The sequence below is a fragment of the Oryctolagus cuniculus genome, chromosome 1 (genome assembly GCF_964237555.1).
Source record: "Oryctolagus cuniculus chromosome 1, mOryCun1.1, whole genome shotgun sequence".
In the NCBI taxonomy this organism is placed as follows: domain Eukaryota; kingdom Metazoa; phylum Chordata; class Mammalia; order Lagomorpha; family Leporidae; genus Oryctolagus; species Oryctolagus cuniculus.
The window spans coordinates 93,542,361-93,569,721 of record NC_091432.1 but is presented as its reverse complement, the minus strand read 5'-3'; the positions used below and the strand labels follow the sequence as shown (position 1 = coordinate 93,569,721).

Here is a 27,361-nt window from a genome sequence, read left to right as displayed (position 1 = left end):
TTAGATACACACAGCTCTGGCCATTGCAGCCAACTGGGCAGTGAACCAGAAGATGGAGGACCTCCCTCTCCCCCTCCTCCCCCACCCTGGTGTGTGTTAACTCTGACTTTCAAACAAATCTTTAAAAGAAATAGTTATCTCAGAGAATGTTCACATAACTAGAAAATCATTTGAAGTATCTTTGATTTTTAGGAAGAGTCTTCAAAAAGTTCATGGAAATGTTTATTATGAAAAATTATGCATGAATTAAAAAAATTCCATTTTCCATAGTTTTTGAATAATCCTTGTAGAATCAAATGTCAACACTTTCAAAGAATTTGAATTAAAAGCAGATTTAAATTCTTATTGTGTAATTCCTGATTTAATTAAATGATGCTCTTCTGAAATTCAAATGAAAAACAGTGCAAAAAACTAATTTTCTAGCAGTCATTTAAATTTTTCCTGATTGAGTAGAACTCAATCCAGGTTTTCTATCTGAGTGGCAGAAACCCAAGTATTTGAGCCATCACTGCTACCTCTAAGGGCAAACATCAGCAGGAAGCTAAAAGAGAGAAGAGCTGACACTCAAACCCAGACACTCTGATCTGGGAATTTGGGCATTCCAAGCGGTGTCTTTTTTATTTTTATTTTTTTAAAGATTCATATATTTGAAATCAGGGTTACTCAGAGACAGGGAGAAAGCAAGAGAGACAGATTGATTTATCTTCTCATTTGCTGATTTACTCTCCAGATGGCCAAGACAGCTGGATCTGGACCAGACCAAAGTCAGGAGCCAGGAAGTTCATCCAGGTCTCCCCTGTGGGTGGCATGGGCCCAAGTACTTGGGCCTTATTCCGATCATTTCCCAGGCTATTAGCTGGGAGCTGAATTGGAAGTAGAGGAGCCAGGACACAAACAATACTCAAATAGGATGTTGGCATCACAGCCACAATGCCAGCCCCTAAATGATGTCTTAACACAAACACTCCAATCGCTAATTACTATCTTTAAAAACAAAAACAACCCCACAGAAAAATTAATGATGCTTTTACAGGTAGGCAACAAAGTTACCTATTTCTTTGACAGGTGACTCAATAGTTGTTCTTAAGAGTTTAAGCAAAGGTGCTGGGTAAGTTTTGCATTTGATAAGATGACCTGATTTTAATTAAATGAGTAGAGATGGGGTGCTGAACAGTTTTCTGAAAACTCTAAAACTAGTTATATCCCATAACTTCTTAATAAGCCATCTGTTAACAAAATGGGTGTAGAATGTTTGAAACCTCTTATTCTTTAAAATGTAGGCAGCTGAAGCAGGATTTTGGTCTGGTGGTTAAGGTGCCTACATTCCATACTGGAGTCACAGTGTTTAATTCCCCGCTAAGGCTCCCAATTCCTGCTTCCTGCTAACGCAGATCCTGTCAGGCAGTAGTAATGGCTCACTAAATTGGAATCCTGCCACTGGCCAGGCCAAGCACTGGTTGTTGCAGACATCTGGGGAATAAACCAGCAGATGGGAGAGGGTGTGTGTGTATATGTGTGTGTGTGTGTGTTTCTCTGTTTCTGTCTTTGCCTCTCAAACTTTAAAAAAAAATGATTTTAGGGGCAAGGGTTGTGGTGTAGTGGTTAAGCCAGTGCTATGATGCTGACATCCCATTTGAGCACTACTTCCTGGCTGCTCCACTTCTGACCCAGCTCCCTGTAAATGTGCCTGGGAAAGCAGCAAAAGATGGCCCAAGTGCTTTGTGCCTCTGCCACCCACATGGGAGACCCTGATGGAGCAGCAGTTTGGGGGTGAACCAGCAGATGGGAAATTTCTCTCTCAGTCTGCCTGTCAAATAAATCTTTAAAAAATTTATTTTAAAGGAAACTAAGGAGTTGACAAAAATTGAAGATAGCCAAACTCTGCACAGCAATTCTGAATTCTTCCACACAGGCTGCAGGGAAGGGGCCTGAGTGATTGGCTCGCAATCACAGACTTGTTCAGCAACTCTGCTATAATGGCTTCAAATTACAGGCTTGAGGAAATGCTCCATAAATAGCTGCTCTTTTTCTTGTAAAGCCTCTTCACAGACCCAATACAACTCCACTACCAAAAATGGAGGAGTCACCATGGACTTGTCAAGAGAACCTGGGATATCCTGCTAATCATGTTAGTCATTTTGGAAGCATGAATCACAGCACTGAAATCTGATTCACTGTTTAAATTCAACTTTCAGTTAAGAAAAAAATTACAATGGATTCAATCGGATTTATAATCGGTCAACTACAAAAAGAAAAAAAAAACTTGTTTTAATAAGACTTTAGAAAAATATATGCTCAATTTTAAAATTAAATGTTTGAGAATGTCAGAGCGTAGTGGTTAAAATGTTCATATCCCACTTCAGAGTACCTGGACTTCATTCCTGGCTCCAGAACCTGACTAAAGCTTCCCACCACGCAAACCCTGAAGGCAGCAATGATGCTCAAGTAAATACGACACTTAGACTGAGTTCTCTGCTTCTGTCTCTGGCTCCTGCCCAGAACAACCACTGCAGGCATTTTGGAGTGAACACGCAAATGGAAGGTCAAAAAAGTAAAAATTTAAAAAATATTTGAGAATGTCTTCACCACATTCCAATGAGGCAGTGTTTCTCAAGTATTCATTTGTAAGAAGCCGAGAGCCTAGGTATGTGTGGGTAATCACAAAACATACTTTTGGGAAGTAGGAACAACATAAACAATCATTCTAAAGGCACTACAAGGACTTGCCTCCTACATCAATATATGCATATATGCTGGTATTGACATACATATTATAATGATAATTATACTAATTTAATAGCCTGTATTTAACTCAAAATTTAAATGAATCACATATTAAAAGTCTAATCCTTTGGCAATGACAATGAGCTTTTTTTTTCAACTCAATTAAAGTTAGGAGGGGAAAGAAGGCAACAAAGTATATCTGTGTGTTCCTTAACATTGGGGAAGTATGTCCTAAGAAATACATTATTGCCACTTTCTTTGTTGGGCAAACATCAGAAAGTATGATCATTGGGTGGCCTCTTGATGCAATCAAGAACAATGACATGGTAGAAACACAAGATGTCTGAGGCTACTGGTGGTATTCTATGGCATATTGTTTTTCAGTAAACATTTTTTAAAAATATAAGCAGAAATATGCTCTAAAGCAATGACTAAAAATATAGTAAACATATAAACCAGTAATACAGTCATTTACTATCAAGTATTATGTAAAGAACATAATTATATGTGCTATGCTTTTGTATGACTGACAGCACAGAGCTAGTTTGTTTATAACAGCATCACCAGGAAGACGTAATGTGTTGCCCTACCACATTGCAAGGACTATGATGTCACTAAGTAATAGGAATTTCTCAGCTCCATTATAATGTTCTAGAAGAGTACTGTCATATATGTGAACTGGCCTTGAACATCACTATGTGGCACATAACTGTCATTAAACGAAACACAGGAAATCCAGGTTCCAATTTTGCTACAGATTTTTTTCATGTGACTTCAAGCCTAAATTAAATCAGTGATAACCAATTTGCCATGAGACAGTTTTGGTAAAATATCAAGATTTTGAAGAATTACAATTGAGGGGCCAACACAGTGGCATTGCAGGTACAGCGCCACTTGCAGTGCTAGCATCCCATATGGACACCAGTTCGAGACCTGGCTGCTACTCTTCCAATCCAGCTCTCTGCTATGGCCTGGGAAAGCAGTGGAAGATGGCCCAAGTGCTTGGGCCCTTGCACCCATGCGGGGGACCCCAAAGAATCTCCTGGATTCTGACTTTGGATTGGCTAGGCTCCAGCCATTGTAGTCATTTGGAGAGTGAACTAGCAGATGGAAGACCTCTCTCTCTCTACCTCTCTGTAATTCTGCCTTCCCAATAAATAAATAAATCTTAAATTAAAAAAAATTTCAGTTGAGTGCCAATTAAAATTCAGTCTTGAACACAAATGCCAATTGTAAGCAAGAAGTCCATATTCTGTCCAATCTACAGGTCTAAAAATTACCTAATTTCATTTTCTCAGAAGGAAACATCAGTCAAATTTCTATTACATTATGAAACATTTCAAAATGAGAACTGACTTAACAGGGTAAACTGTTTTTGATTGACATGATTTTTTTTTAGTTCCCAGACAATAATTCCTCTATTATCAATAACATTTAATAAATTTTCCAGCTGGATGAAACTAATTAAAAACAAGGCTGTAATCTTTTGCAGCACCCTCCCCCCATCAAGAAATACAGTCTACTTCCTAACTCTTTGAATCTGTGCTGACCTCGTTCCTTGCTTCTACCATAGGAATATGGTAGAAATTGATGTGGTGTAACTACTCAAAGTTTAGGTGAGCTTGAATTCTTCTATCACTGGAATCTAACCCTATCTATTTAACTGCTGATTTTATATGCCCACCTTCCAGAATGCACCTGTCACATCCAGAATCAGGGTGCTTGCACAGACCCCATTAGTTTGTATATTCAACTGGGGTACCACTCCCTACCTTTTAAAAAGAGGTGGGAAGAATGCAAGAGCCCTCTTTCAGCACTGGATGGTCTCAGATGGACCACCCCTACTAAGGCACCATTTGTAGTTTGTGGTTTTTCTCTTTCTTTCATGTACTTGCAACTCTGTGGCCCACTCATGTTGGTATTTCTCAGTGTGGGATGACCTGCATTCATGTATGAATGTATGTTTATTCTCTTACCACTAAATAAATTCTGTTCCTATTTGCACACAATACCAATCTCTACTTAGTATTTCTGTTTCTACAGGAAGCAAAAACCTGGATTGGAAATTAATATCCATTGCCCACATCAAAATGACATTGTACAATGGCTTCAGGAGGCCTTAAAGTTTCTATCTTCTTCTTGGAATGTTTCCACTGACATGTAAGGAACTTTGGACTAGACAGGTGAATAAGGAGATCATGGAGAAAAAAAGGCCTAGCCAAGAGCCAGCACCACAGCCCCAGACACTTGAATAAGACCTTAGACCCTCCAGCCCAAATCCAGTTGCCAAATACAGCTACTTAAGTTCCCCTGGCAACAACAGCAGAATTGCTCAGCAAATGGCAGAATCATTAATTTAAGTCACAAGTTTTTTTGTGTATAGTCATTTAATGAAGCAAAAGATAACCAAAACAGCAAGAAAAGAACTTGGCTCAACCTTCCATTTCTCTCAAAACCAGAAGTTAATTATAAGCTATGCTATAAACATTTTTAGATCTTATAAGGTTAATAATATCAAGAAAAGGAACATCATCACTGTAAAAAATGCTCAAAACCATCTAAAAAGTCAAATTTAACTTGTTTTTACTTTGACCTCATAGTAGTGGGAGAAAGAAAAGTAGCAAATTCTCTTAAACAATATATATTTTTCATAGCTTTATTCCTGAAATTATATGAAAATCTCAAGCATGTAGCAAGTTAGATGGAATTTTACAGTGGGCTGGCGCCGTGGCTCAATAGGCTAATCCACCTTGCGGTGCAGGCACACCGGGTTCTAGTCCCGGTCGGGGCGCCGGATTCTGTCCTGGTTGCCCCTCTTCCAGGCCAGCTCTCTGCTATGGCCCAGGAGTGCAGCGGAGGATGGCCCAAGAACTTGGGCCCTGCACCCGCATGGGAGACCAGGAAAAGCACCTCGCTCCTGGCTTCAGATCAGCGCGATGCGCTGGCCGCAGTGCGCCGGCCAGGGCAGCCATTGGAGGGTGAACCAACAGCAAAAGGAAGACCTTCCTCTCTGTCTCTCTCTCTCACTGTCCACTCTGCCTGTCAAAAAAAAAAAAAAAAAAAAGAATTTTACAGTGAATATTCACATATATATCACTTAAATTCTACCCATTCATTTTGATGAATTCATTACACTAATAAGCTTAACTTTTTTGCTGCCAAGAAATGGCAGTGTAATATTTAAAAGTGTAATTATATTTAGAATAAGAGATTATCGGCCGGCGCCGCAGCTCAATAGGCTAATCCTCCATCTAGCGGCGCCGGCACACTGGGTTCTAGTCCTGGTCGGGGCGCCGGATTCTGTCCTGGTTGCCCCCCTTCCAGGCCAGCTCTCTGCTGTGGCCAGGGAGTGCAGTGGAGGATGGCCCAAGTGCTTGAGCCCTGCACCCCATGGGAGACCAGGAGAAGCACCTGGTTCCTGCCTTCGGATCAGCGCGGTGCGCCGGCCGCAGCGGCCATTGGAGGGTGAACCAACAGCAAAAGGAAGACCTTTCTGTGTGTCTCTCTCACTGTCCACTCTGCCTGTCAAAAAAAAAAAAAAAAAAAAAAAAAAAAAAAAAAAGGAGAGAGAGAGAGATTATCATTCACTAGTTTCTGTGCTAAGGATTTTTACACGATAGCGATAGCTGATCCTTGTAACTCTGCTGGGCAGATACTGCCACTCGTTTTTAGATAAGAAAACTGAAATGTATAGTTTACATGACCTGCCTGAGGCCCAAAGACAATAAAGAAGCAGAACTGAGTTCCAACCCAGGTCTGTCTAGTTAGTCCTATATCTTTGTATTACTAGAATTTCTACATTAAGGAGAGTGGGGTAAGAGAACAAGGTATTTTTATACCATCTTAACAGATTAGAAGACTTAATAGCATACATATGCCAATTTTCCAAATTTTTCATAGATTCATTGCAATGTCAAAATTTCAAGAGGGGTCCTTTGAAGAACTTGAAAGATGAATTCTAAAATTTATTTGAATACAACAAACTAAGAATACCACAGACAGGACAATATAAAAGAACTTACTCCAGTATCAAAACATAGTCAAATGCACAAGTAATTATGACAGAATACTACTGGCACAGGAACAGAAAGGGATCCAACAGGACAGAGTAACAGATGTATATTTATCATGGACAGAGGTTAAAATTACTAGCCAATAAGGGAAGAAATCTTTTTTTTAAAGTTTTTTTTATTTATTTGAAAGACAAGAGTTACACAGAGAGGTAGACACAGAGAGAGGTCTTCCATCTACTGGTTCATTCCCCAGATGGCCGCAATGGCCAGAACTGCGCAGATCCAAAGCCAGGAGCCAGGAGCCTCTCCAGGTCTCCTATGTGGGTACAGGGGTCCAAGGACTTGGGCCATCTTCCACTGCTTTCCCAAGCCATAGCAGAGAGCTGGATCAGAAGAGGAGTAGCTGGGACAAGAACTGGAGCCCATATGGGATGCCAGTGTTTCAGGCCAGGGCTTTAACCTGCTGGCCCCAAGAAATCAACTTTTTATGAAATAGTTCTAGAATAATTTTTCCCAGCTGAGAAAAAAATTAACTAAGACCCCTACACTCATATCATTGATCCAAAGGTAATTCACGGAGGATTAAATCTCTCTCTCTCTCTCTCTCTCTCTCTCTCTCTCTCACACACACACACACACACACACACAGACACACAAAATGGCACTGTGACATAGTAGGCTAAGTTCCACCTGTGGCACCGGCATCCCATGTGGGCGCCAGGTTCATGTCCCAGCTGCTCTTCTGATCAGCTTTCTGCTTATGGTGTGGAAAAGCAGTGGAGGATGGCCCAAGTGCTTTGGGCCCCTGCATCGAGTGGGAGACCCAGAGGAAGCTCCTGACTCCTGGCTTCGGACAGGTGAGGCTCCAGCCTTTGTGGTCATTTGGGTAGTGAACCAGCGGATGGAAGACCTCTCTTCTCCCTCTGCCTCTCTGTAACTCTGCCTTTCAAATAAATCTTAAAAAAAAAAAAAAAAAAAGTGAATTACAGGCACAGGAGACACAAGGACTCTAAGATGGCATCAGTCATACCACTGAAGAAGAAGAAACTTATGGATGTCAAACTAGGGAAGCTGCCAAGCCGAAAACTAATGCTATATTTCACCCCTAAAGGCACTGGTCCAACATTTCTAAGAGGTTACTACCAGTATTACAAGCCCATCAATGTGAAGAAAGGGAGCAGTGTGAGGCGGACATGGTATTGGCAGCTTATGTGCTTTTCAACTACTGCCTTTCTTATGAGCAGCGCTGCAAGCACCACTAAGAGATGCTAATGTGAGGGTGTACTCTGCACTGACAACCATGAGCTCCCTGGCCCAGCTCCCATTTCCAAGGAACTCTATTGTTGCTGGATTCTTTCATACCTGAAGTGAGAACTAACACCCAATAAGAGATGACAGGATAAAAAAAAAAGTAAATTACAACAATATTTGCATCATAATTCACTGATAAAAAGTTCAACATTATGAAAAATTTATTTAAAGATTATGGTGAATTAAAAATAATCACCAATTCTTTGCCATTCATTCAACTGAAAAATGAAATCTAATTTGTCTTGACCTTCTATGAGCTAGTTTAGTAACTGGCCTAACAGAATGAGAAATCTGAGACTAGGCCTTAGGCTCTTGAAGTCTTCTCTCTAGGAATCTTGTTGTCATTAAATAATCCAACTACCTGGAGAATGCAATGATGAAAAGGCCATTTGGATAGTTCCAGCCACCTACACCAAAGGACAACACACGTGAGTTAAGCCATCTTTGGGCTTAGTCTGCCAGCTGAATAGCAGTAAGTGACCTCCACCAATGCTATATGGAAAAGAACACTCAACTATGCCTTTACTAAATTCCAGACCCACAAAACTGTTTGATACAATAAAGTAGTTGTTGGAGCCAGTGCTGTAGCACAGTGGGTTAAAGCCCTGGCCTGAAGCACCAGCAACCCATATGGGTGCCGGTTCAAGTCCTGGCTGCTCCTCTTCCAACCCAGCTCTCTGCTATGGCCTGGGAAAGCAGTGGAAGATGGCCCAAGTCCTTGGGCCCCTGTACCCACGTGGGAGACCTGGAAGAAGCTCCTGGCTCCTGGCTTTGGATCCACGCAGCTTCAGCCATTGCGGCCATCTGGGGAGTGAGCCAGCAGATGGAAGACCTCTCTCTCTCTCTCTGCCTCTCTGTAACTCTGCCTTTCAAATAAATAAAAAAACTTAAAAAAAAAAAAAAAAAGTAGCCGGGGCCGGCACTGTGGCACAGTGGGTTAAAGCCCCAGCCTAAAGTGCCAGCATCTCATACAGGCACTGGTTCAAGTCTCAGTTGCTCCTCTTCCAATCCAGCTCTCTGCTGTAGCCTGGGAAAGCAGTGGAAGATGGCCCAAGTCTTTGGGTCCTTGTCCCCATGTGGGAGACCTGGAAGAAGCTCCTGGCTCCTAGCTTCAGATCAGCTCAGCTCTAGCCATTGCAGTCATTTGGGGAGTGAACCAGCGGAATGGAAGACCTCTCTCTCCCTGACTCTACCCCTCTACCTCTCTCTGTAACTCTTTCAAATAAATGAAATAATTTAAAAAATAAAAATTTAAAAAGTAGCAAACAAAACCTTAAATAGGCACTAATATCAAAATGAGCTCTTAAAAATGTATATAGGATATGATTACATTTAACAATGTTTATATAATGCATGATCCTCAAGTCTAAACAATTTACTTCAAGCAGTAAATAAAACCAAAGCCACTTAATAGTTTCTCAAGTGTATTCTTATCAAAAAATACTTTCTAAAAACTGGGGAAAAAATTAGAGTACACAATTAACCATGATTAGCAACATTAATGAGGAGACTCTATTAAGATGCAATGTTATTCAAGGTGGGGAGTGCAAGCTCTTTGGTGTTAGCAGAAAACCTTTCTGCAACTATGTTTCTTACTCCCACCTCATTTATATCCACCACTGACTGAGCTCAAGGTACGTGAATACTGTCTCTTGGCCTAAGTACCAAAGCCACCATCTTATTTCTCCTCCTCTGGACTCCCAGAGTAATTTGCCCTCTGGTTATCACCTTTACAACAATGGAATTCCATTTCTTACCCATTTAATTCTAAAGCAGTCGGATATTCACTGTCCATGGAACAAACTTTTAACACTTCAGAACAGAACTACTGTTATGGCCGGCGCCATGGCTCAATAGGCTAATCCTCCACCTTGCGGCGCCGGCACACCGGGTTCTAGTCCCGGTCGGGGCGCCGGATTCTGTCCCGGTTGCCCCTCTTCCAGGCCAGCTCTCTGCTGTGGCCAGGGAGTGCAGTGGAGGATGGCCCAGGTGCTTGGGCCCTGCACCCCATGGGAGACCAGGAAAAGCACCTGGATCCTGGCTCCTGCCATCAGCGCGGTGTGCCGGCTGCAGCGGCGGCCATTGGAGGGTGAACCAACGGCAAAGGAAGACCTTTCTCTCTCTGTCTCTCTCTCTCACTGTCCACTCTGCCTGTCAAAAAAACAAAAAAAAACAAAAAAAAACAAAAAAAAAAAACAGAACTACTGTTATAATATATATCCAGAACATAAGCAGTATCCTTTTTCATTAGTTATTTAATAATAATCTCAAATTCATAAAATTAACTTTTAAATACACAAATAATCTGGTTAGCACATGGTTTAGCTTAGAATATGTAATTTATCATCCAAAGTGGGATGTTTTGAGAAAATGATAGTAATATGTAATTATACAGGAAGTGCAGGCATCAACCAGAGTGAACACTGTCCAATGGTCTCTGAAATAAATTAGTCTAAACAATGTCATTTGCCAAAAAATATAACACTCAACAAAGAGAGCAAAATTCATCTTCACTGAGCTTATAGTTAGTCTCTAGTGAGAGCTAGTTAGTAATGAAAAGACAAACAAGATGATTTACAGCAGTACTGAGATTCATCCTAACCATTAAGACTTACGTTATTTTGTCCCAAATCCATATAGTAGAACCCAGCAAGCACTTAAACGATGCTAGCTAAATGAAATGACTACATAGACATTCATGAAATCAAGAGACCAATAAGCACATATACTGAGTTCAAAGAAAGCAACAAAAGGACTATAGGTACAAAGAAACTGTAACACCATAAAAGTAATTCAACATACATAATCTAGAACCAAGTGGTTTTTTTTTTTTTTAGTAAAACCACTCTATGTTAGAAGAGAGGGAATTAGCTTACAGATAAGCTGTGCAGATTCTTATCTGGAATATCAACAACACTAAATCAAAACTGAAGAATAGCCAGGTATAGAAAGGGCATACTTTATCCTCAAATATACCAGATGATGATATTCATACATCATTGTAGAGAATCAGTATTTTCTTGCTCATAAGTACAGATCTGAACTAGTCCTAACAGGAAAATCTGGACACCCTCCAGCTGGGAGGAGTTAAAAATGCTCCTGTTACATCATTTGGAATCCATCCAAACTACATTGATTTCAGAAACTTAACCTATATCAGTCTGAACATGTGTAAAGGAAAAATAGAAACATCTATATTTGGACAACTCTTCACTAACAATTTTATCTTTTAAAAAAGTTATCAAGGAGATTTGATGCATTTTAACTTTGTAAAAATTGTTTTCCTACCTATTAGGAATTAATTTGAGGTAGGGTCTCAGGAATCTCATTTAGCTCATTTCTAACCTTGGCACTTCACTATTTTAACACAGTTCCTTATGGTACACGTTTAACCAGGCGAACTGATACTGTCCATTCCTCCCCATACCATTCAGTATTTTAATGCCTTTTGTGTATCCTAAAGCATATCTTTTCCTGGTGGTAATATTTTACCCTCTTCTCTGATTGCTGTATAGTGCTCCAATCTTGTTTTTTCTTTGGTCGCTAAATATCTTATGTGGCTTTAAAACTTTGATTTATGTAACCAGTTTTTATCTGGGCACGGGGAAGGCTGTTTGAAAGGTGGACCTGGAAAAATTCAACTATAGACCAACAACAAAGGGTCCTAACAAATGTTAGTCATCACCTATGGGTGGATCTGTCTTAACCAAAATTTAGTTTTCATGAAACTCTTAGTCCTTTAAAATGTTTATGTGATCACTAGGTAGAATACAGGAGAAATGTATTATTCTATGACATGGGCAATGACCTACTGAAGACTGAACATAGATTACTTCTTGAACCATCTATTAAAAGAGTACCTAACAGGGAAAGCAACAACATAAACTGAGATAAAAACACAGTCACATATCTTTTGGGTTAAACTATGCAAGTACTCTAATAATTACTGAATCAATTTTGACATGCATAAATATTTTTCCTACCACTATAGATACTAATGAAAGAGAGACTGACAGATCACTAATTCCAAGAGGCTATTTTAAAGCCCTAATTTTAAAGTTGTACATATAAGAATACTTTAAAACATTCATGAAAAATGCATATTAAAAAGGCAGCAAAAAATAAAAATTCATATTAGGAAAAAATATGCATGGACATAAAAAACTTCTGTAAACCTAAAGAAACTTCTCTTGTGATTCTATTTTTGCATGAATTTTTTGAAATGCCCTGGTACCAGATAAAAAGATAAGAAGGGTTGATGTGTGGTACCACAAGTTAAGTGCTATCTGTGATGCCAGCATCCCTGATTCAAGTCCTGGCTACTCCACTTCCTGCCCACCTCCCTGCTACTATGCCTGGAAAAGCAGTTGAAGATGAAATGCTTGGAGCCCTGTCACCCATGTGGGACATTCAGATGGAGTTATAGGCTCCTGGCTTCAACCTGGCCAGCACCGGTATTTGGGGAGTTTAACAGCAGATAGAAGTTATTCTCTTTCTTTCTCTTTCTCTTTCTCTCTCTCTCTCTGTAACTCTGCCTTTCAAATAAATAAATAAATCTTTTTTAAAAAATACAAATATCTCCACTATCATATACAAGAACAGAAATTAGATTTCTGGTTTCTCTGCCCCTTCAAAACCAAACCCTGGAAGCCAAACTCATACATTACCCAAGGTTAAAATACAGTTCCTCCCTTTAAAAAAATTAAAACACATAAAAACATAAGCTAGTAGGGCCAGCGCTGTGGTGCACCAGGTCAGGGCATGGTCTTCAGTGCCAGCATCCCATTTGTGTACCAGTTCAAGTTCTGGCTGCTCCACTTCCAATGTAGCTCTCTGCTAATGCGCCTTGTGAAACAGCAGAAGATGATCCAAATACTTGGGCCCCTGCACCCACATGAGAAACCAAGATGAAATTCCTGGCTTCAGCCTGGCCCAGCCCCAGTCATTGTAGCCATATTGGGAGTGAATCGGCAGATGGAAGATCTCGATTCTCTCTTTCTTTCTCTGTAATCCTTTCAAATATAAGCATTTACTTAAAGATTTAGAAAAAAGTGGTATTATAAGTCAAATCATACAAAATTGCTAATAATTTTGGGCTTAGAGAACTGGCAACTTTATATTTAGTCTAATAATTATAAATTGAACTCACAAAAATTCAGCTTCCATACAACTTTTTAAAAACTTATTAAGAGGCTGGTATTGGATGCAAGGGGTTAAACTGCCGCCTGCAACACTGGCATCTAGGGTTCCTACAAGTTCAGGGGTCTGGTCCATGTTGTAGTGTTCTCTAGTGATACTAACTTAATTAAGGTACCAGATATGAAGTACCAAGTATAATATCCTCCAAGAAATATTATATTACTTATATCCATGAAATAAGAACAGCATGTTATTATGAACAATGAAGAATGAGCTCAGAAAAGAGACACTGGAAATTAATAATAGTTTTCAAAAAAAAAATCAACTGTAAAAAGATTTGGGTCTTAAAGCCGGCACTGTGATGTTACAGGTGACTGCAACGCCGGCATCCCTTATAGGTGCTGGTTCATGTGCCAGCCACTCCCAATCCAACTCCGTCTAATGGCATGGGAAAAGTCCTGCCCTCACATGGAAAACCTTGAAGAAGCTCCTGGCTTCCACCTGGTCCATCCCCATCCATTGCAGCCATTTGGGGAGTGAACTAGTGGATGGAAGATCTCTTTCTGCCTCTCCCTCTAACTCTTTCAAACAAATAAATAAATCTTAAAAAAAACTTTTTTGAAATCTCCCAGAAAGTATTAAAAAAAAGCCTAAGTAAAGGAAAACAGGAGGTTAAATAAGAAAAATTAAAAACTTATTCGACAAGAGTTTCAGAAAAAGAGAAAAGAAAGGAAGAAAGTGTCTAGGAACAAGAAATATTTTCCAGAACTCACGGACAGTTTAGAGAACTGCACTTTAAGCAGCATGATTCACAGGGCAATAGTTTGGCACAGCAGTTGAAACTCCACTTGGAATGCCCACATTCCTTTTAGAAGTACCTAGGTTCACTGCCTAGCTCTGCTCTTAATTCCAGCTTCCAGATAATGTGCACCCTGCGAGGGAGCAGGTGATGGTTCAAGTTGTTGGGTTCCTGTAACCTATGTGGGAGATCCAGATTGAGTTCCTGGTTTCCAGCTTCAACCAGGCCCAGACCTGGTTGTTGCAGGCATTTAGGAGTAAACCAGAGGATGGGAAATATGGATCTAGTTCACTCACTTGTTTGCAATCTCTCTCTCTCTGCCTTAAACAAATACACGATTAAAATCAGAGTTTCCAGACTATGCACTCTTTACCATGAATTTTAAGTTTAATCTCCCAAAGATATCAAAATCCCCAAGGGAAGCAAAGTGAGTTTAAATATGTGGTAAGAAAACTAGAAGTTAGAATAAAATGGAGCAATTCCTTCAAAATTCCAAGGAAAAACAACTTAATTTTGAATTCTACAAACTGTCCATTAAATGTTAACAGATAAAAAAAATTAGAGACACAAGAAATCTCAGCATAGTTACCTCCCAATGTACCCTTTTTTTCTCAGCAAATTTCTGGGGGATAAGTAAACTCTAAGAGTGAATAAATCAAGAAACAGAAAAACAGGGTATCCAACCAAGTATAGTAAAGCAAGAACCCTCCCAGGATGAGCCAACAACATGATACTCTGAAGCAACAAGTCTATCCCAGAGCAGGGAAAACAAAGGACTTTCAGGGACACATCCAAAAGGAGCAGAAAAGCATCAGAAATACAACTGAAAACACAAAGCAATCAGTAATTCCAAGAAAACACAAAAGTTATTCACAAAATTGTAGTACATCATTTAGCTATAGGCAAACCCAGTGATACTAATGTAAAAACAAATTATAGTCATGTTATAAATAAGTACATAAGATATATTTACATATATTTATATATTATATATCTTATGCACTTATATATAAAATATCTTATATATTTAATATATTAATTATATGTTTAAAATTAGCAACTATGCTGGAGAAATTAAGGAAAGGAAAAGTTTTACTTTGGGAGGGGGCTGGCATTGTAGTGCAGGAAATTAAGCCACCACCTTATGCTAGTATCTCACATGAGAGGCAGTTCAAGTTCCAGCTGCTCTACCTCCAATCCAGCTCCCTGCTAATGTGCTTGGGAAAGCAACTGAAGATGGCCCAAGTGACTAGATCCCGGCCACCCTCGAATGAGATGGCCACCCATGTGGGATGGAGTTCTAGGTCCCTGCATTTGGCCAGTCCAGCCCTATCCATCACGGATTTTGGGGAATGAACCAGCAGATGGAAGATCTGCTCTCCATAACTCTGCCTTTCAAATAAACAAAATAAAAAAATAAAGTGGTTTCTTTAAAGATGTATTTGTTCATTTGAAGGGCAGAAAGAAATAGAAAGAGCTCTCCTACCCACTGATTCCCAAAATGCCCCCAATAGATGAGGCTGGGCCAGGCCAAAGCTGTTAACTCAATCCAGGACTCTTAAACTACTCTAGCTATCAGCTGCTCCTTCCCAGGGTAAGCATTAGCATTAAGATGGAATGAACAGCGGAGCCAAAACTCAAATCCAGGTACCCCATATGGGATAAGGGTGTCCCAAACACCATCTTAATGACTATGCCAAATGCCTGTCCAAGGAAAGGGAAATTTTGAAAAGCAAAGAAAATTCAAGAGTCAATGTAACACATTTCATAAACTGGAATTTTTTTAAAGAACCAGGAGAGAAAGAAAGCACCTAAAATGAGAGAAAACTGTTTGCCTCTGGGGAAAACAATCCATATGGAAAAGTGAATTACTGCTTTTTCTTTACAAACTTTATGGTACAATTTTTTTTAAAATCAATATATGTTAACTTTCCTAAAATAATAAACCTCAAACTAAGTTCATACATGAGGTTAGATGCTTCCTTCCCTGCTTTCATCTTTCCTGAGTTTCCTGATTGTCACGAACAAGTGTTACTATTATAAGAAATTAAAAGAAATCTACAAAATTAGGTATATGAAAGGGGGACATTGAGGTAGGACAATCTTATAAATACAAACAAAAGAATCCATATCCATGCCTTGTACAGAGAAAAAAAAAAAAAAACACATCTTACCCCAACTCTTACATGGTAAGGTCTATTTTCTTCCCAAAAAGCCTGCTCCACACTACAGTCAATTCAGGATATGCAAGAAATTGAAATGCAACAACTTTCTAATCTACGTATGACTTTGTCAATGCACTAAGTAGCACTCTCTAAAAAAAAGTCTTTATTCTAGACCCCAATTAGTCTACAACAGATTTTCAAGCATGCAATCAAAAAGCACCCACCTCTAAACATACTATTGTCCAAATAAAGCCCTTACTTTAAAAATAAACAAAAACTTGATTTAAATAAGCAGTTGCCAGAAAAAGAGAGAGAGAGAGAGAGAGAATCTTCCATCCACTAGTTTACTCCTCAAATGGCTACAACAAAGCTAGGAGCTTCTTCCAGGTCTCCCACATAGATGCAAGGGCCCAGGAACTTGGGCCACCGGCTGCTGCTTTCCCAGCACATTAGCAGGGAGCTGGATCAGAAGCAGAGTATCCGGGACTTGAACAGGTACCCATTTGGGATGCTGGCATCAAAAGGTGGTGGCTTAATCTGCTAAGCACAATGCGGGCCCCAGGAAAGGGCTTTTAATGAAATGCCCTCCCATACATCCCCAAATCAAGACTCAGAAGAATCTGATAAATGTGATGAACATTATTCCACAAAAAGAGAAGCATATTAAAAAAAAAAAAAAAAAGATGGGGGCCGACGTTGTGGTGTAGCAGGTACAGGTAACGCCGCTGCCTGCAGTGCTGACATCCCATATGGATGCTCCTCTTCCGATCCAGCCTGGGAAAGCAACAGAAGTCGGCCCAAGTCCTTGGGCCCCTGCACCCACTTGGGAGACCCGGAAGAACCTCCTGACTCCTGGCTTTGGATTGGCACAGCTCCAGCTGTTGTGACCAACTGGAGAGTGAACCAGCGGATGGAGACCTCTTCCTCTGCTTCTCTTTCTCTCTCTGTGTAACTCTTTCAAATAAATAAATAAATAAATCTTAAAAAAAAAAAAAGAGGAAGTAATATCACTAATCACAAAGCACTGAAACTACTTGAAGGGGAGAAAACCTCAGATTCTAACAGATACTCTCATCTGCTTTACTTTGCTAATTTGCAACATAATTCAAAGGAACAACTACTTATCACTTCAATTATGATTCTTTGCATGATAAGAGCCAAATGAGGATTAAACTAATCAGTTTTCCTTGTCTAGATATTAAGGGGGGTAAAAAGGACTGTTGTGATTTATACCAAACTTCTTTGTTTGCTTTTAGAAGGGGTCAAGCACTACATAAATAAAAAGTGCCTCCATGGTGGCAGTACTTGTTCCCAGGAAACTCAGTGCTACAGTACTTGAGCAACCAGAACCATGAAGCAATTCTTCTTCATAAAAACAGCAATGCCCCTTTCATGGCTTGAAACTCTGATTAATCCTAGAATCAGAAGCCCCTTTTGTAAGAACTGCATCACTTAGTAACCACAGCTATAAAATCAAACAACTCTTTTAAGACCTCCCTTTATATGATGCTACTCAACTAGTATTAAACTTTCAAGCCATAATTAATGGATAAATTACACTATTAAAGAAGGCAGCAAATTAAGTTTGAATAACCTTAAATCTTAACAACTGATTTGTCCTAAGCCTAAACTTCAATATACATGCTGGCAACTAAAAGGTTAGGTTTGAAGTTTGCTTCTCCTCAAAAGCCTTAAGGTACAGGACAACATAGTCCTGACAGTATTACTATTCTAGGTAGTTTATTTACATGTTTTTCAACTACAACGTGAAATATAATGCTCTACTCTAAAATAAGCTTCATAAGAACAGCTTATTTTGGAGTTTCAAAGCTTTAAGTATTTGACTACTACCAAGTTTTTTTAAATGGTTAACTTGAGAGACTTTCAGGGGAGGGGTATTTTTAAATGTTATATTCCAAAGAAAATTAGCCTACTACTTGAAGTCAATAGAGTTTTCTGTATTTAACACCTATTTTTCTTAGTTCACACTACAAATACTCAATATTTTTCTCAAGGAATAATTTGAACTTTATGTTCTATTTGCTTTGTCACTTCCACTATCATTCGGCTGTTTTTATTTTGCCACTGTTGAATTCAGTCCCTTTGCAGTTTTTCTCCTCTGCAGGCCATTCTTCCCCAGGGTATGGCCACCCACTGAGCAGAAGCAAGCCCTTTTTCTGAGAGCTGGGGGCCTCTCCACTCAGCCTCAACAGCAAGACAAACAGGTAGAGACCGGCCCTCCCCTCAGATAGGGAAATACTTTGTGATTCTAATTTGAACTGTTTAGTCATTACAGAGTGTGTGTGTGTGTGTGTGTGTGTGTACAGGCACGCATGCACTTGCTACTTAATCAATATATGTTGACAGAATTAGAAGCTCTTCATTTTTAAAGGGAAATCACTTTGGTTACCCTTGCTTGATATTGTTAAAAAAAAAAAAAACGCATAGGCTTATTCTTTACAAAACTGTTCCCTTTTGAAACCTCTAATCTTATTACGGTAACAATATACACTGTATGTGTTTATATTCTTTTGGGCCAGTGGGAGGAGAAGATCAATTTAAAACAAGAAACAGATTAATTCTCTTTTCCTTGGTACATTTCTCAGGTAGCTTTTATTAGGGGAGTTAATAATAATTTCTAAAATAGCATGAAGAAAAACAAACTACTGTTTTATGGTGATCAATAATATCTACAAGGTAAATTAATTTAATATTGCAACATGACTAAGTTATGTGCTGTGCAGTATCAAGAATCTCTGAAAACAGTACCTTCTCAAACTACAGATCAAGATAACATTTAACAGAACCAATATAACTTCTAATCAAAGCAAAACAAAACCACAAGAAACCTTGAATCCTCAAGGACTAAAAAAAACTATGGCCAGTGATTCAGCAAGTGATAAATAATGGAAATGAAGAAAAACTATCTTTTAAAAGATTAGTAACAGAACATTAATATAATACAAAACTACAAACTTTCAAAAATCACTGAATTACATTCCTTAAATCAAATTATAAAGTCTTACATGGTATGTTACATGCTAAGAAGTTCTTTGTACAGATAACAGTTACAAGGCATCAGATTCAATACAATAAATCTGAGAAGTAAAACACTCCTTGTAACCAGAGATATTATAGAATACTAATTCAGGAAGTTATTCAGCAGCTTATAAAGAAATAGGAAGTTGTTGACCAACTACTTGAAGAACTATTTCCTGTAGGAAAACTGTGTTAAGACAACCAAAGAAGGCAATAATTCTGAGGGTTGTAAAGAGAATACATTCCTAAAGTTCAATGTGCCATGCTGAAGAAATTAGTTTCAAATGGTAAATTTAATGGCAATTCAGTGGCATATAAATGACTACACCTTTCTGATGTACTTCATAATCATTCCAGAGGATGAATATGTGTCATTGATAAATATAACAAGTACCATATTTCCACCATATCATTTCCCAAGATAAGTCTTCTCCCAAAGATCACACAAACTTAGGAAGGGCTTTAAAAATACCAATGACTGCCCGCCTATAATTCTCCAGTAAATATGCCACCTTGAAACTAGAGGATGGTCAAGTGACTTCAAAAACTCATTTATCAATAGTCACAAGGTAACAGTTATTTCAAAAGTCAACATTAGTAGGTTTTCTCTCAAATTACATCACCTTCTATGCCTGGATCATTTACTTCAGAGAACTTTGTGTCAAGTATAAATCTCAATAAATTATACACTTTGTAACTTAAAAGTTAATTCCAAAGATGTTTAAAAGAGTGTATACAGTATTACATAACTTTCCCCTGTTGATGAGTGTCAAGTATGCAATTTGTTTAAATGTTCATCCTACATCTAGCTAGCAACAATAGGAAAATATATAGAGTGACTGCAAATAGGGTCTAATTTTAAAGCATCAAAACACAGATAAAAATGAACTTTAACAATAGTAACCTGACACCAAAAGCTTAGTTTATTATCATCTTTGACTCACAGGAAAGATATTAATCTCACATATCTGTTAAGTACACAAAAATAAGTAATTTATGACAACTGTACAGCCCACAAAAATATCATGGATGTAGCTGAAAGCTGGAGGTGAGCTAATCTTGTTTCATATTTCTTCAAATTGTATAACGTTCATAAAGCAGTTATCTTTAGAAGAGTATGAAATTTTAAACACCCACAACACCCATTTTCCACATTCAATGTTAAGGGGACCTCTGTACAACTGCTGACATGCACCAACTAATCCATGATTTTACCTGCTTTTGTCGACCAAGAATTACTTTTCATGGAAAACATCTATTTTTGAAAAGCCTGATAAGAGAAAATTCTTCCAAAACTCCTCATGTTTCTTATCATACAATAACCTTAACCTTAGTTCCACAGGAGAGACCCTCTAAAAATAATGAAAGGACAATCATGTCTTAACCCTCCTCTTCCCCAGCTTCTTCTTTTCCAAGAACCTTTTCTCCACTCCCATCTTTCCTCTTACGACAAAATCCTCGTTCTAGCCTGGTTTACCTTCCTTACATGTCCACTCCACAGTGATGATGGACATTATAGACTCTTCATCCATATTCATATAGCAATACCTTTAAGAGAAACTTTTCTTCTCAAGGGAAAATCCATTGTGCAAATCATTTCAAGTGTACAAAAACGCTACCCATAAAATACATGGCAACCAACCTCAAAAAAATATTCACTCAAAATAACGAAAGTCCAAGTAGAAGCCACCTACAAGCAATTATTACAAGAGACTAAGCAAAACATAATGTTGCTTTTTAACCTTATACTTTTCGCCACAGCATCAACCAAAGACAGAGGCAAGCAGGCTATTAAGCTGTTTAAAATCTCCCAGGTCAGCATGTGACCCAGCAGGGAGAGGTTCAAAAAAGTACAGCCTTTCTTTTTCTTAACAACCTGGTTTGTTTCCACTCCTTTCCTCTTGAAGACACATCCCTCACAGCTAGCAGCTCTTTCAATCATTTACTTTGGATGTCTGCTTGAGAACAAATGATCCTGCTCATGCAGAAGAGTCTGCCAGACTTGTGTGTACTTTCCAGTCTCAGGCCTCTTATTGTTCTGGTTGAAACCTGACCCTTTGAAATGGATACCAGGACACCAGAAAAAGAATTTTTAAAGAAAAACTTGCAGAAAGAGGCAAAAATCAGTAGAAACTTTTCAAGATCAAGCCTTTTCCTCTGCTCTTCTCCTAAATAAGCCTGTCACAAAACTTTCTATCTTACATTACAAAATAACAACCCACTCCAAAAAGACTTGCAAGGTAAAACACATATTAACACACAACAAAACAGTATCATTAATTGTATTATCTATAAATGAATGTTCCATTTGCCTTCGATTGTCAAGAAAGATCTGAATCAAAATTTGGACTGTTTTCACTTAATTATCTCAACTTGATTTTAAATATTTAAAAATAATTTTTTTACAAATATTAATTTCAGTTTATAATTAATTAGCTTTAGATAACATTTTGTACACAAGTGAGCCAAACAAGTCAGATAAAAATAAGGTCTTAACTATAACTTCAGAATGATAGAGTTTAGTTAAAATTCCATGTGTGTCTTTTCAGCTTTATGCAATTTTAGTAAAGATAAAAAAGCTGATAAAAACATTTAAAAAAAAAAAAACCAAAACCTTGTTTTGACCTTCCCAGGGAAAAGAGATTCTATTTTGAAGAGCTGATAGTATGAAAAGAAGTTTGCTGATTGTATGTTAAAGCTTAAAATATTTCTCTATATATTTTGAGGGAAAAATTGATACATCATACCAAACCACAGCTAAATATCTGACATTTCATAATTTAAAATATTGCAAAATTGAGCATTCAAATAAGCACCATTTTGGAGTTATTTTCCACCAATAAAATAATTTAAAAGATGTAAGTGGCATTGTGCATATTTCAATAGTCTTACAAGTCTCCGAATCTGAAAATTTTCATGGTATTCTTGGTTTTTGGATGGCTAACAGGTTTGGTAGAAACTCAAAATGAGAATATCCAAACTGCCACAAAAGAGGACTATAAAAAGGCTGTAAACTGAGAATGAATCAGGCTTTCAAAATAGTATCCACAGTGTTTAAAAAAATGGGGGGGTGGGCATTCAAATAGTTGGTATTTTGATGCCAAATCAGACCCCCCCCCCAAAAAAAAACCTTGGAAGATATAACTGAGCTTTTAATGTTAATATTAACTAAAATACAAAACTAAATGGTATATCCTGATACCACTTTACTGTATTTTCCAGTGCATAACTATCTCCCACATTACTCTCACTTACTTTAAGAAGTATCTCTGACCAGAAGAAGTCTTTGCCATCTCCCAGCCTGCTGGCAGAGGAACATCGTCAGGTATCTCAAAAGATGACTGTTGAAGATGTTGCTGAGTTGTGGGTGTAGCTGCTGGGCCAGAGACTACTCCAGTGGGGGTCAGTGTCCCAGGAGACACGGCTCCCAGCTGCAGGGAGGCTGGAGAGGAATGAGCTCGAACATGCTGTGGTGTCAGGGCTCCTGCAGTGCCTGCATCAGTACTGGCCTATGGGGAATAGCAAGAAGAAAATTTTAAAAAATAAAATAAAAGAATCTTCTTCCAGCCCCTGCCCCTTCTAACTGTTAAGATAAAATTCCACTACGACCAAACATCTAAGTGCCAAAGGCAAATTTCAGCATTTAGTATTTGACACTGAGGAGCAGAGGTTTTCAAATGAATCCTTTTAATCAATACAATTTTATATACGCACTTCTATAAACATTGGTCATTTTATTGATAAGCAGTCCATTGAAACAAACTCCTACCTACCACACGTGTAGCAGACACCTTCTAATTCTTTTAGAAACAATTAGTACAGAATATAAGAAATATCCCTTAAATAATAACTTCTAAAATGTTTAAGAGGTCAAAGCAATGTGAATGTGTTTCCAAGTTCTAATGTATTCCAAGTATAAACACAATTCAAAGAATAACCACAAAACTGTTTCACTAAGTTTTAAATGTTTTTTCCCCTAGGCCAAGTGCTAGGAAAAACAAGCCCTTGTCATCTTTGTTCTTACTATGAACAAAAGCCATCAATAAAGCAATTATCGCAAGTTATACAACTTTTAATAAATGCAAAAGATTCAGAATGCCTCAATGTTCTTAAAAGCCATCTAATGAATGGAATGAGAAATGAACTATATCTATGTACCTAGAAGATAAATGTTATCAGTTCAATTATGAAATAACTTAAGAAATTGCGCAAATACTTACAACCATGTAAAAGCAGGAAAAAATTCTACACTCAGACCTTAAGTTCTGAGTTCCAGTCCAAGCTGGCTAGCATAACCCTGAGCAAATATCTTAAGAGCTTTGGTTTCCTTATTTGTAAAAGAACTTTTTTCAGGATGGAAAAAATGGATATACACGTATATATACACACACTGGTATACACAAAATATAGAATTACTTATAGTCAACAGCTTCTGGATAATAGTACTTAAAAGCAGATTCATACTACTCATAATCGAGTATAGTTTTTTAAATTCCTTGATTAGAATTAGGGTCTGATTATTAAAGTCAGAATTTCCTAAATGCATACAGGAAAAGTTGGGGAGGTAGAAGAAATCAGCAGTCATTTATGCCTGAATGTCTGTACTGCTGAATGTTCAGATTAAGTTTGAGTTAGGAAATCAGCAGGAACAAAAGGCACAACTTAAGAAAATTAAAAATAAAACCATAGTAAATTGTGAATACTACGTATCTATAAACTACTGGACATAAATTCATGTGTAACTGTTTACTAAAAAATATGGACACTTTACAAAGTTGTTATTCTTTTTGGTTTATAGATGTCACAAATTGGAGCGTTTCATCTCCTATGTGTATTATACTTTCAAGTCATAGTAACCAGCAGCATAGCTGTGTGGCCATTCATCCACCCATAATGATTCCAGAAGCCTACTTCCAGGGAATGGGAAGAGCATACCTAATTTCTACTTCTTACGAACTGAAGCGTTTAGGCAAGCAACTAAAACGTTTTTCCTCCCTCCTCCTTAACCCTGGTTTTTGCCATCAGGTTAAGTGAGCTTTTCCGAGTTCCCAAACCTCCTGGTTGCACAACGAGAAAATACAAAAGGCCTGCAAATAGGAGGGGGAATGGGAGTGGGGGCGGTAACTCTTCTTTCCACTCAAGTTACAGTCCGAGTGGGCTAACTACATCGCAGTATTTGGAAAACCAATTAACGTTTGGGCAAACTTCCTATGCTGAAGTTTAGCCTGAAGCAAGTTCTGAAAGAAAGAGACAGACGGGGGCGGGGGTGCGGGGAGAATCCTACACGAAACCAATCTGCTGGGACCTATCGGAATGTTAACACGTTCTTAATAAGCGTTTTCACTTCGATGATGAATCAAGCGGGCCAAATAATCGAACGTTGTGTACGTGAAAAAGCAGCCATGTTCATATCCTCAATAAGAATTAAGAAGCAATGGCGATCCTAGAATTAGTCATCGCTTCCCAAACATTAACTTAATCACAGTTGAAGTAGGCAGGACTCGGCCTCTGAGTCAACCTGTAGTGTATTATCAAAGGCTTGTGTGTTAAACCCTCGGTACTGTAAAGCGCAACTCAGTTCCTGCGCAACGTACAGATGTGGCTAATTTCAAAGCATTTCAGCAGACTGTAAATAATAGTCTGCAATTGGGAAAGCAGCACGTGAATCTCCTAAGTTTGATAAGGGCGAGCCTGCCCGAGTTCCAAGGCGCAAGGCAGGCGCAGGGGTGAAAGAACTCATAAACAACTTCCAGGAAAGTCTGGGCAGGGGCAGCCAGAGAGTTCTGAAAGAGCCTGGGCCGCGAGGAAAATAAATGCTTGGGGGGTGGGGGGTGGGGGGTGAGGGGTTGTGGAGAGCAGAGAGAGCGGGAGGAGGTGGAGAAAGAGCAAGAAACCAAAAGGACTGCTTCAACCCCCACCCCTAATCAACACTAGAAAACAAGAGAACAATTATTTAACTCCCCAGGAGCCCCAAGTGGATCGAGAGGCCCCGAGGGAAAAGGGGGCTCGGGACTCCACTTCACTAGCCCGGCGGCCGCGGGCGACTCCCCCCCACGCACATGCCAGAGCGCCCCCTCCCCCCGGCCGCCGCGCGAGCGAAGGTGCGGAGCGCGGCGGCGCGCGCATTGTGCAAGCCCACCGCGGCCCGGCCGGCTCCCCACCCCCTTCCTGCCTCCCCACCTCCCCGCCACTCCCGCCAACCTCCCGGGAGTCCTGGGAAGAAAGAAAGAAAGGAAGAAGAAGGGGGGGAGCACGCCCCCCGGGGCTGCACCGCAGAGACCAACTCCCAAGGGAAAAACAAATCTCGGCCCCGGACTCCGACAGGAGCGAGAAGCCGGGAGCCACGGCCCGGCGGGCGTCTCCGGGTCCTCCCCTTCGCCGGAGACCCCCCACGCCCGCCCGGCTCCCGGAACCCCCTCCCCTGGGCAGAGCGGGCGGCCGCGGCTCCCGAGCGCCCCCCCGGTCCTGGGGCCAGCCCGACGGGGAAGGGGCAGAGGCGAGGCGAGGTTACCTGTCGGGAGTGGGATTTGGGCTCCGGCGGCTTGAAGAAGGAGTCGGGCAGCTTCCGGAGCCTCATGGGCACGGTCTGGGGCACGTTGGCCGTCTTGGGGTTCATGACGGCGTTGAAGAGCGCCTCCAGGTCGGTCTCCGAGTCCCCCCGGACGTGCACGATCTGGTGCCCGGCGGGGGGGGCCTGGGGCGCCGCCTGGGACGCTTGGGGTGCCGGCTGCCCCGGCCCGGACGGCGGGCCTTGCCCCTGGGGGGGCTGTGCGGGCGGCTGCCCTTGGCCCTGGGGAGCCGGCTGAGGCGGCGGCTGCTGCCCGGGATCCATGGCTTCTGCCTCCCCCAACGCGCACCCCCTGACCAGGCGGCGGGCGAGGGCTCCGCCGGGACGCCCCGGCTCCGCGGGCCGAGACTGGAGAAGCGACGAGTGCGGCGGGCCGGGCGGCGCTGCGCGGCGGGAGCGGCGCTGTCCTCGCTCTCAGGGCCGGGGGGCTGCGCTGTGGCCCCGCATCCCCCGCCCCGGCGCCTCCGCCCCCGCCCTGCGCCCGGGCTCCACTGGTCTGGCGGCGGCGCCTCGGGAGGGGCTGCCAGAAACTCGGACCTGCGGCGCCTCAGAACTTTTTTTTTTCCCCCTTCAGCTCCCTGGACGGAGCCGCCGGACAGCTAGTTGCCTTTCCCCTCCCCCTTTCTCTTTTATTTCCTTTTCTTGTTCCTTCCTTCCTCTCTTTCTTTTCCCCGGCGGCGGCTGCGCCCGACTGAGACGGAAACTCGCCTCAGACGCCAAAACTAAAGTTGAGAGAACCGCCCGCCCGAGCCGCTCGCCGGCTCCGCCTCCTCCCAGCTCTTCCTTCCTCTGCGCGCCCGCCCGCACTGAATCCCCGGCCGGCCGCCCGCCCGCCGAGGGAAACTTTCCCCGGCAAGTTACCACATTCCTGCAGACTCCGGCCTCCGCCGCCTGTGCCGGAGCACGTGACCAGCTACCCCCCGCCCCGCTCCGGCCTCGGCCTGCGCTGCCCCGCGCTGGGGCCGGCGGTGCGCCTGCCGGTCCGAGCTGCCAGCGCTGCCGCCCCGACGAGGAGCCCGGAGCCCGATCTGGGCCGGCGCTGGGACTCTGCGGCGTTCGCGGCCGCCCTTGGCCGCAGGAAGTCCTCCCGCGGGGCTGCCCGGCCCTCTCCCGGCTTGTGCTCAGGAAAGGCTCGTCCAGCTCGCCTGGACACGCCACACGGCCAAGGCCGAGTCTGCAGAGGTGAATCCATTTGCATCCCCCCACCGGCGGAGAGCCGCTGTGCGGATGGTGGGACTTAAAAAATAGGTGCCATTAACAGGCACCGATTTTAGTAAAGGTAACCCCTTTTTATAGTAACTTGGTTTTGTAATTTTTTTCACTTTCCCCAATATGCACAAACCCACTTGAGAGGGGTAAATGATTTACTGTGTGAATGTAATTCACAGTAAAAGCAATAAAAATACTGCTTTTCAGTGTGAAAATCAGGGCCGGGGTTGCGGCATAGCAGGTAAAGCCCCAGCCTGAAAGGAGGGCGCCTGTATGGTTGCTGGTTCCTGTTCTGGCTGCTCCACTTCCGATCCTGCTGCTTGCTACTGGCCTGGGAAAGCAGCAGAAAGAGGCCCAGGTGTTTGGGCCCCTGACATACACGTGGGAGACCCCT

The 27,361-nt window shown here is 41.1% G+C and overlaps 1 protein-coding gene across 8 annotated transcripts in view; it reads right to left on the bottom strand.

Moving 5' to 3' along the window:
• YAP1 (Yes1 associated transcriptional regulator) overlaps nt 1-26,693 on the bottom strand; it is a 148,612-nt gene extending 121,919 nt beyond the window's left edge. For 6 of the 8 annotated variants that reach the window (XM_017343684.3, XM_017343698.3, XM_017343691.3 and 3 more), the window contains exons 1-2: nt 25,702-26,476; nt 22,446-22,699 (exon numbers count right to left, since the gene is read on the bottom strand). In XM_017343684.3, coding sequence (XP_017199173.1) covers nt 22,446-22,699; nt 25,702-26,022 — 575 coding nt within the window. In that variant the 5' untranslated portion in view covers nt 26,023-26,476. Of the gene's footprint in view, nt 1-22,445; nt 22,700-25,701 lie in introns of all 8 variants that reach the window. The other 2 variants (XM_017343710.3, XM_017343694.3) reach the window with 2 other exon arrangements.
• Between the last annotated feature and the right edge of the window lie 668 nt (nt 26,694-27,361).